The 10,882-nt window shown below is 43.0% G+C and overlaps 1 protein-coding gene across 1 annotated transcript; it reads left to right on the forward strand.

Annotated features, from left to right (window-relative positions):
- Nucleotides 1-375: 375 nt before the first annotated feature.
- On the forward strand, nt 376-10,094 carry LOC112109132 (serine/threonine-protein kinase PDIK1L-like). Its single transcript, XM_024203529.2, has 4 exons — nt 376-924; nt 2,134-2,350; nt 4,826-5,072; nt 7,702-10,094. Exons 1-3 carry the CDS (start codon nt 379-381, stop codon nt 5,053-5,055), a joined length of 993 nt encoding a protein of 330 aa, XP_024059297.2. The 5' UTR covers nt 376-378; the 3' UTR covers nt 5,056-5,072; nt 7,702-10,094.
- The last annotated feature ends 788 nt before the right edge of the window (nt 10,095-10,882 follow it).

Below are 10,882 nucleotides of genomic sequence, written 5' to 3' on the forward strand. Positions count from 1 at the left end.
TGTGTTTACTGTTAATGCAGCAGTTTAGTTCTGCACAGTGCCATTTTGCAGTGTGGTTGTAGCAAACTGTGCAGCAGGACTGTGCTGAACAGTGATTCTTGAAAGATGTGTCCATGCTCGATTTCTTTCTTAAAATCCCACTGTTGCTACCAATCCCTAGGCAACAGGCTTCTATGTTCCAAGCAACACACAATAAAATATAGACCACTAAACTAAAGGATCAAACAGAAGCACATGAAGCATTGTGGGTGAGCTGTCAGATTTTTACCAAACTTTCCTTGTCTTTCTCTTTCAGGATTTTGTTGCAGGTGAAAGTCTGAGGAGTGTTATGACTTCAAAGATTGTTTTTGTCTATTGCCCACTGGGCCACAAAAAGATATGGCTACAGAAGCTAAGTACAACATTGTACGGGAAGTGGGCCGAGGGAGCTATGGGGTAGTTTACGAGGCAGTTGTCAGTCAAACCAGAAACAAAGTGGCCGTGAAAAGGATGCATTGTAACGTACCTGAAAATGTGGAACTGGCTTTGCAAGAGTTTTGGGCCCTGCAAAGTGTTAAGAGCCAACATGAGAATGTGATCCAGTTAGAAGAGTGCGTCTTGCAGAGTGGCCAAGTCTTTCAGCCAATCAGCCGCCAGTACAGGAAATCGGACAGTCATCTGCTGCTGATTGAGACCTGTCTGAAAGGGCGGAGATGCATGGACCCCAAGTCTGCCTGTTTTGTGTGGTTTGTGATGGAGTTCTGTGATGGTGGAAACATGAATGATTTTTTGCTGTCTCGCACTCCAGATTCTCAGCTGAATAATAGCTTCATGCAGCAGCTGAGCAGTGCTGTTGCTTTCTTGCACAGAAATCAGATTGTGCACAGAGACCTGAAGTCAGATAATATTCTTATTTCCCATAGCCCTGGAGGTCCTGTAGTAAAGGTAAGAGGGGAATCCTTCTTGCTGCTGCTCAATATGTGGGTGAAGTGTTATGCCAATTGCATTACTTGCACTGAGTTGGTCACTTGTATAATATTGTAATATTCAGTTTCCTCATTTGTTTCCTTCCCTTTGAACTTTTAGACAAGGATGGGCAATTCACTTGTATGAGTCTCAAAAGAGAATTTTGGTGAGGGTGTGGGGCAGTCAGTTACCTTTTGGCCTCTTCGGGGAATCCTGAGCGCATTTCTGTAGCATCTTTCATGCACAAGACATTCCCTTAAGAGGAACAATTTAGGGCTAATTCAGTTTTAAACCACTACCTAGCCACTGTGTTCCTGATCAGTGGTGGAATATTTTCTCAATGAAAGCAGCAGGGCACTTGTGATTTCAGTGCAATCACACTGTTGGGTCCAGGACCTATTGGGGCTATACTTGGTAACACTGAGACTAGAGGGTTGCCACACTAAATGGTAGAGGGTAAAGTTGCTCGCAGAGAGGGACATTTTAAATACACTCTGGATTAACTGATTGCAACTAACCTTTCTATGGTTCCTGCTTTCTGGAACAGATTAGTTTTGTCCTTTGGGGGTATGGGAAGGAAGCATGAAGATATTGAGAATAAGGTATTCAAAGGTTTATACAGCATATTCCCTTCCCTTATTGGTGGACCTACAGTCCTTACACACTTGTCAACACTTCCAATATTGTAGTCTATAGCACTACTTGCTGTTTTGGAAGCAAGAGGTTTTCTTGTCTCTTGCTTCATCTGGGCTCCAGCCATGGGTCTTCATGGTTAAAATGAAGACTGACTAATTCTCTTTCTTATAGTGACAGACTGAAAACAAGTCTTTCTCTGTAATAATTCAATGGGAAGAGCAGCTTAGTGGCAAGAAAGTCAACTCACAGTTTACTCCCAATTCCACGGGAGTTCCAGCAATTAACTCAGAGGATGGTAGGCCTGTCCCTTGTGGGTAACCCATGTCTTGGCCCTCAAGATCAATACTGGCATATTGCTTTCACCTTTGGAGCAGCCAAAGGACAATCAAACTGAAGTTTTGTTATTCAATACAGATAATAGTGAATATAATAGAGTTCAGAGCACTCAATATAGCTACCTGCTCAATTGCTGTTCTGTTCATGCCTGTATGCACAGTACAGTGATATAGGTAATAATGGTGACCTCCTAATCTCTCCCCTTTTCGTCTATAGGTAGCAGACTTTGGCCTGAGTAAAATATGCCAGGGGAAAGTGAATGTGAACCAGCATTGCTTCTCGTCAGCCTGTGGGTCAAACTTTTACATGGCACCAGAAGTGTGGGAAGGTCGTTATACTGCCAAAGCTGATATCTTTGCCCTCGGGATCATTTTCTGGGCTATGGTAGAGAGGATTACCTTCAGGGATGGAGACTCTGAGAAGGAATTACTTGGTGAGAATAATTGCTGTACAGCCAGCAATGAACCATAATGTATAGATCATTCTCCTGCCCTATCCCCAGCAATCCTCTAATCCCTGAGGATCCTTCTCCCACGTATAGTCACATCACCACCCTTTTTTCTGGCATAGTATTGGATATGGCTTCCTCTGGAGTCTGTCAACATTTCTCCATGTCTGCACCAGAGGTATTGCCAGAAATCCATAAAGCCCTCTTCCCCTTTCTCCCTACCCCTTTCCTCATGTTGAGTCTGCTTCCTTTGCGGGACTCCCCAATCTTTAAGACCTAGGAGCAACATGTTTAGAGCACATTCTTAACTTTACTTCTGTTTGAAAGCTTTGTTAGATTTTTATGATCTCTACTGCTTTTCCATTTACAAAAAACTTTTGAGACATAAACGGCCAGGAGAAGAAAACTTGTCGCCTGGCTTGGGCCATCCATGGAGGATAGGGGGTTGGGAGATCAACAGGTGTTCAGCAGAAATGGGACTAGCTCCAATGAACTTTAATAGATCAACCAACCAAAGAACTCCAAAACAAAAACCCAAACATATTCCAAAGGAAATACTGAAACTCAGAGTTCAATTCCATTGGTGAAGCATTTTCAGTATATCCACACTCTATGGTCAAGATTCAGCAGCTTTATAGCCATGTCTGCTTTACCAGTGGTTCTCAAACTTACTTGATTGGGCCCCCCCTTCCTTGTGTCTGTGGTAGTTTACGCGCCCACCTCCCGTCACACAAGTACATCTACTGATACGTGCGGTGGCGGTGCTTCACTTGAATGAGTTTTGGCGTCTTTGTTTTTCACTTGAGTTGTTTTTTTCTGTGGCACGAATGAGCCAATGATCCATTGTAATAAGAGCAAAAGCAAAACTGCAATTGTGGTCCATGCTGACACTTAAATGTGCAAATGGATTAACCTACAAATGGCAATTTGTATAATGCTAGGCAAGCTTAACAGAAATCCATCAAAATGCACATTGCCATCTAGAGTCAAATGCGGACCTGATATGTCTGGAGGAATCATCTTTGCTAGTTCATTGCTGGGGGTAAAATGTGCACAGTAAGTTCCCCCCCCCCTCCCCTAAATCTTCACGCGCCGCCACCCGAATACATTCTGCACCCCCCAGTTTGAGAACCTCTGCTCTACCTTATTACATTTACTGCAAGGGTATCTTTCCTTGAAGATGGGCTGATCTACAGTTGGTATATTTTTGTCCTGCTGATGGTGGTATATTTAAAGGCCACAAGGCAAAGGACCCATCCAAAGGATTGTAAGGACATGTAAGAAAATAGGTTATGAGGCTGGAAGGGATGTTTAAGTCATCCTTAGTGCTGTGTCTGGCTGAACAAGATTCTACAGGGATGGATGGTCTGTGATTCTAGGAATATATATTGCAACAGAAAATGCACCTTGAAAGAACAGAGTGACAATCTTTTATATGAACATACTAATCAGAGGCATTTCAACTCCTACTCAAGGAAGCCTAATGTACACATTTTTTTAAATATCTGACGTTATCATAATTTCAAGTCACAATAAAGGCATTCAGAGAGGGCTCCTTTTACTGAGCGGCTGCTTTAAGTTTTCAAAACATAATGGAATTAAGAACTGAGATCGTTCCTTTTCAAAATGCCAAACAGGAAAAAAACGTTTTAGTTCTTGGCTAGAAAAACAGTAAATATTCTGGGTCTGAGACCAAGGCACGAACAGACTTCATTAAAGTTTATTCAATAGCCATCCGCCAGCTCGAGATAAGAGACTTGCCTGGCTAACCTCCACATGCAGATCGGTCATTTATTCAATGCTTGCTGCGAGGGCAGAGCAGCTTGACTGAGCAGAGTTTCCTTTGCTGTCTCTTTGGAACCCAGCTAATCCACTTTGACCAGTCTTTATTTACATTTCTGTTCCTTAATTTTGCTGAGGAGAAGCTGTATCCAGCAGTCTGGATAAAGGTAAATGGAACATACTGTCATTTATTATTAAAAGTTGTTTGAATCACTATTTGCTCAGTTAACTTTTTTCTAAGTCATCTAAAGTGAACCAAACACAACCTGCCTCTGTCTTTCTTAGCTTCCAGTTCTACTGATGCAGTAAAATTAATTGAAACAGAGTGGAGTAGGGGAAGCTCTTTGCAACAGGCTGTTTTTCTTTGCATGCAATCCCTATAACCGTTTGACAATGTCCTGTGCAGGCCAAATTTAAAAGTGACTTTCTGTTTCCCTCTGCTTGATGCACACTTGTGCAGAAATGGGGATGTGACCAACTTAATGGTTCCTATTTTGGTAATGAACTTCTTCTGGGGCTGGTATCTTACAACACTTATCTTGGCAGTAGCCTCCGAAGTTGGGTTTCACATGCTGTGAACTTCTACTAATAAATCTTGTGTTGCTTGTCAGATGGACGTGTGGTGTGGATTCTCCTTTTCCCCAATCTGACTTCTCCCTCTTTACAAACTATACCCAGGAACCTACATCTGTCAAGGCAAGCAGCTTATTCCTGTTGGGGAGGCACTGCTGGAGAATCCCAACATGGAACTGCAAATTCCTCTGAAGAACAAGAAGTCCATGCCTAATGATCTCTGCAGACTCCTGCATGACATGTTAACTTTTAACCCAAAGGAAAGACTGGATGCCTTCCAACTAGAAATTCGAATCAGGAGAATCTCATATGGGAAAAAGCGCCAACGTTCATAGCAGCAAGGGGTGATCAGGTTGGTGTCTGTACTGGGGTAATCTCATTTCAGACTTGCAATCCTAGTTTTTGATACTGACCTGATTGGCCTAAATTCTTTATATCTAACAGCAGTTCCCTAGATTCATTGCTTGGTTTCTTTCAGTTTGATTGCACGCTTCACTGTCAGGATAACTGCTCTATAGGAGCAATATTTTGGGTTCAGTATATTGTATGGCCCCATGAGTGGTAACTGCTCAGCACACTTATAGGTAATAGAACAGGAGATAAGAAACCAGTGTCAAATTAACCTGTTTCTCCTTAATAAGCACCTGTAATGGGTTTTGCACACATTCATTACTGTGTGTTACCACATATTTTCCATGTGTGGATGCACCTTAAAAGGTGGTGTTTGGCACTCTCTTGCATGTTAGACAAATGTGAGCCAGGTTATATAATGAAAAGTTGACTGTTATGTTAGTGCCAAGAGCCCTATCAGATTGGGGGTCGTGTTGTACTCAGTAAGGTGCTATACACAGAGAAAGGTGGGGTTCCTGCCTCAAAACTGCTTTTATAAACAGGCCTCGGTCCTCAAATAGAATCTGCTAGAGTGTGTCTCTGTGCCCTTCCTGGGCCCCTATGAAAATCATGCTGCTGATTAGGTCTGACTTTATGCTCACACTTTAAAATTTTGGCCCTAGTCATTGCATGTTGTTGTTTGACCTTTTGTGTTAGTTTTGTTTTTGAGAATAGACAGTAGCAGCTTTGTTAAAACCTCAAGTGTGTACAGCACAAATTTCAGGAATTCTTTCTGTCAAATGTTTTGTATATTGTAATGAGGAAGCAGAAAGCCGTTAGTAGGGTAGTGACCAAAACACTTCATTCTGTTGCAAATTACACTAATTCACTGTAATTTTCTAATTGTTGCCTCTATTTTTAAGTCTGCTATAAGACTGTTCTCCATGGCGGACTGCAGAAATGTTAGCTGAAATGAGCTGCAATAGAGATTGATACCAATCGCCCTTCTTTTGCCCCCAAAGGGGTCTCTTGCATCCTTTCCTCACTGATAGAAAACCCCAGCTTTCTTGCTGAAGAATACTGGGCTCTCTCAAACCTACCATGCTGAAGCACAGTTGCCTATAAGGGTTGCTAGTTTTTTCTTCCTGGAGCTGGGAATGTCTTTCGGGCACCTCTAGCTCATATCAGTCTGAGAAGCAAGTGACCCCAACCTGAAACTTGTGGTCTAAGGCAGTTTTTTTTCCAAGTACGGGTCACGACCCAGGACTGGGTTGCAGAATGTCAGGCACTGGGTCGCCTGGCTGATTCAAATTATAACGATCGTTGCTGCGCAGCAGCTCTAAAGGGCCGTGCAACAGGGACCTGAAGAAGAGAGAAGTAGGGGGTGGGCGGGAACTGGGGAGGGGAGCAAGTTATGGCTTGCAGGGCTGCTGCCGGCAGGGGGGGAGAGGCCCTTCCCCTGGAGCTCTGTGCCCCCTGCCAGCAGGGGGAGGGCTGGGGGGAGTCCTCTGGCCCCAGCCCTGGGGCAGCCTGCCTGCACCCCAAACTCCTCATCCCTGACCCTACCCCAGAGCCCTCACCCGCCTGCATCCCAACCCTCTGCCCTAGCCCTGAACCCCTCATCCCCAGCTCCACCCTAGAGCCCTCACCCCTGCACCCCACCCTCTGCCCTACCCTGGGCCACCTCCCACACTCCTTACCATAAGGTTACTAAGGCTAGTGTCTAGCTAGTTATGTAAAGTGGGGTAAGCTGGAACATATTGCAATATTACGATTTTAAGAAAACTAGTCAAAAGATATTATGATGTTGGGTCACGGGCATCAACAATTTTCTTCAACTGGGTCACGAGGAAAAAAAGTTTGAAAACCACTGGTGTAAGGCACTCTCGTACCCAACAGTACACTAACTATCAGATCAGTGTTAGATTGTTTACTATCATTTGACTGTGAATTCTTAAGCTAATGGGGTACAAGAGCATAAAGGATGCTGTACAGGGGTTCTCAAACTGGGGGTTGGGAGATTATTACATGGGGGGGGGGTCGAGAGCTGTCAGCCTTCATCCCAAACCCAGCTTTGCCTCCAGCATTTATAATGATGTAAAATATATTAAGTGTTTTTAATTTATAAGGGGGGGGTGTCGCACTCAGAGGCTTGCTGCGTAAAAGGGGTCACCAGTACAAAAGAACCACTGCTGTAGAAGACTGGAAACATCATCAGTTTCACATGGTGGTTGCAGTGTTTTAACAGTAAATCTGGAGACTGAAGTCCCCTCTCTGAATTGCAGGTACAGCAGGCAGGGCAGGGCAAATTCCCCCACAAAGCCCTATATGACTGTCTCAGTCCTCTGCTCCAGCAGTCTCCTCTCAGGAGACAGGATAGCTCACTTGATGCTTGTTCAATTTTTGACCTCTCTGTTGAACCAGTGCAGTGGTGGTTTAGCTATGTAGAAAGTTTTACCCTAGGAATTAGTCTCAAACCACTAACTAGACATCAGATGGTAAAAGATTTCAGTTGCCACCAGTCTGGGCTGGAATTGAAACTGAATTTCCCTGCTAACATGTAATCTGAAATAAGGGTTCTTGTCCTTGGAATGCTAGTCTAATTAAGGTGTGGTGGTGAGGTCTTTGATTCTGACTGGCTTCTTCCACAGGTCCTGTATTCCACTGTTACCATCACACAGGCATCCTGACCAATACCTCTGAATTCTCCTTGGATTAATGGTTTGATCCTGAGGGAGACTGATCAGAATAAATCTTGACTGCTTCCCATTTCCCCCAATGGTTGTATGTAAAGGAACAATTATTTATTTGTATAGTAATTTTAATATGCAAGTCCTATATAGATTGCCCAATTTTTTTAATGGAGTATTGCAGACTGACCCTTCACTTGTATAATAGTGAAGAAGGATGTTGGTGACTGGGGCTGCCAACCTTATCAACTCGGTGGCCATGCTCCGAAGTGTCAATTCCACTGTCCTTGGTACAGCAGATGAGGATTGTCTTGTGCAGTGTTTAATTAGAGCTTTCCATGTAATTACTTCATTCCATGGTACTTGGCCATGTAACTAAATGGTGGCTGTTTTTGAAAGAGTGGCATGGTGTAATCTAATCTAATGTTTATCCAAAAACTTTCTAGCAGAAACAATGTATTTTCATCACAGTAGTTTGTGAATATTCTTGCTTAGATTAACAGAAATGCATTCTTAAAATAAATACAAAGACTGTTTAATATGCCAAATTGTTATTGGAATGTATGCATCGCTATTACCTTAAGTAGTTTAGAGACTGAAGCTGTCTGCTGTGTCAGCTGTTTGTCCCAGCTACTCTGACATGGGAAACAAAAAGGACTGAACTGGAGTACTGGCAGGTAAATAGGGACTCAACCTATTTCCAACCTGTCTGAAAATAATTAACACCTCTGGGATTGATATTTAACTCTTTCTAAAAGCCCTTAGTTCCAGGAAGGTGACTAAGTAGCCCTGGTTTTCCCTCCAATTCTTTTCTTGCCCTAAGCTCTATTTTAACTTGTGGTTCGAAGGTGGGCTACAGTATCTTTGGACACAATTGATATTATGGGACAGGAATGTATTGTCAGAGAAAGATAGAAGAGAGCTCCTCTTTTGTCTCAATGTACGCGTGTGCCATACAGGAGACCTTGCCAACACAGGCATGTTGGGAGGGGGTCTTGGGGGAGGAAGCAGACTTAACTGATGTGAAGTCACAACAGCACCATTTATGGAGGGAGAACAGTGCTTGGAATTAATGGCAAAAATTGTTTGAAATATGTTGTTACAGATTTTTAAAAATTAATCAGATCTCTGGGCCTTGTCCTTCTGCTGTGGATGCATTAGCGATTGCCTACAAACCAGTCTCCATTCTCTTCCCTTCCATTCTGGCACAGAGCTGTGACTGCAATATAAAAGCTTCTGCATTCCCTCATCTTAAAAGTTTGTACAGTAGAACCTTCCCTAGAATATATTCCACACTACTTACTTATTTGATCTGGAAGCCCTAGTGGGCTTCACAGGAAGAAGTGGAGAACTCTCCCTATGGCTTGGTGATGCCTACCTCTGTAAAATGCGGCACTTCATAGATACCTTGCAGACTCAAGTCATCTGAGCTCTAGCTGTAACCATTAAATAACAAATGAATATCCAGTATTAATGGTTACTGATCAGAGCTGCTGCAGGAACATACTCACCCCAAACTCTCCTTTATAAAACTTTTGGCAAAAACAAAATCAAACTTAATGCTGGTGGAAGTTGCTGGCCTGGCAGTTATAGTGAGGTAGCAGTGCAAACGTTTGCTCTACATTCTGCCCTGGACTAGTAGATTAGCTGTAGCAATGAAAGGAGTTGGTTCTTCCCAGCCGGTTCAGCATTGCTCAGAGGGATAAGTTTGGATAGGCTCAAGCAGGTGAGAATGGGAGTCTGAAACTCATTTGTCATCTGGAAATTTTAGATGTATTTTGGAGAAGGTTCTTGTCTCATTAAAGCAATGAGACTATTAGTAAGTATGCTTTGGCTTTGGTCTGCTCTTCTTCCCATACAATACTGCTCAATTTTACATCTTGCTGGTGTTGCTGTGGCTTCATTTGTTTCTCAAGTTAGGTGGCTCATATCTCATGATCTTTCTTAGAAACTACAGCACCAGCTTTAGGCTGCAAAATTGTTCAGCCTGCTTTACTGAAGAAATTATTCTTTTAAAATGTATTTCTTCTTTCTTCACTCCCACAGCTATTGAAACTGTGTTGTCTGGTTCTCCAATGCCATCTGTTCTTAGAACAGGCAAAGTCTGCTAGTCTTGTGGAACCATCATAGTTGAGGAAGAGTCAAACTTTGGAATGTAGACCACAATTAAGATTACACCAGGCAATAAAACCACTCTGAGGCACTTTAAATGTTTGTGTGGCACAGGGTTGGCTACTCGCTGCTACTCTTGCTTGTTTTATCATACTTTGTTGATGTTCTCCACAGCCTCTGTTAGAAATACTTATTTGTGTGTGTGCGCTTTTGTTACCTCAGACTGTGTATGTTAAATTTAATAAAAGATTTTATACAGACACCTTGTATCCCTGCTATGGTCATGAAGCACTAAATCGTGACGCCACCTACACGGAAGGAATGATGTGTGTAAGGTGGATGGCCCTAGTGAAAGCTATTGCTTCAGTGAGCAAAGAGAAACGTTTCTCAGCTTTTATTATTTACATGACTAAAAACTAAATGCTCTTGGGGGGAGGTTTGGAATTTGCTCTTGGTTACCTGTCTTGTGCTCCTGACGTGCTTGTTCCTAAAACTCCCTCTCATCTGTGACATAATGTGGTGCTGACAGCAAACAGGGACAATTCTGTAGGGAACAATCTTGCACAGTACTGGGACTAGCTCACCTAATAAATCTCATCCATTTTTAACTTCTATTCTGTCCTACAGAAGGTAGCACTTCTTGAGAATTGAGCCTATAATTGGGGAATGGGCAGAGTTTATGTATGGAAGGCACAAACTGAATATGAGCATGGCCTGGAATAAAGAAATATCCTACTTCCATTCTGTAGGGGAGAGGAGGACAGAAAACTGGACCTTGTGAGTTTCTATGCTACCAAAGTTTCTCTCTTCAAAGTTAAACTATAGTAGTTTAATATAATAATAATAGTATATGGAGATAGGTATATCTCATAGAGCTGGAAGGGACCCCAAAAGGTCATCAAGTCCAGCCCCCTGCCTTCACTAGCAGGACCACGTACTGATTCTGCCCCCGATCCCTAAGTGGCCCCCTCAAGGATTGAGCTCACAACCCTGGGTTTAGTAGGCCAATGCTCAAACCACTGAGCTATCC

This window comes from Terrapene carolina, unplaced genomic scaffold, assembly GCF_002925995.2.
Source record: "Terrapene carolina triunguis isolate 2854851 unplaced genomic scaffold, T_m_triunguis-2.0 Scaffold228, whole genome shotgun sequence".
Classification (NCBI taxonomy): domain Eukaryota; kingdom Metazoa; phylum Chordata; order Testudines; family Emydidae; genus Terrapene; species Terrapene triunguis.

What these genes read in the sequence shown, in the direction of transcription:
- LOC112109132 (XM_024203529.2), top strand. Translation starts at nt 379, where the DNA reads ATGGCTACAGAAGCTAAGTACAACATTGTACGGGAAGTGGGCCGAGGG. An exon ending in CTGGAGGTCCTGTAGTAAAG is followed by an intron (nt 925 to 2,133) that starts GTAAGAGGGGAA and finishes TTTCGTCTATAG; the next exon opens with GTAGCAGACTTTGGCCTGAG. An exon ending in CTCTGAGAAGGAATTACTTG is followed by an intron (nt 2,351 to 4,825) that starts GTGAGAATAATT and finishes AACTATACCCAG; the next exon opens with GAACCTACATCTGTCAAGGC.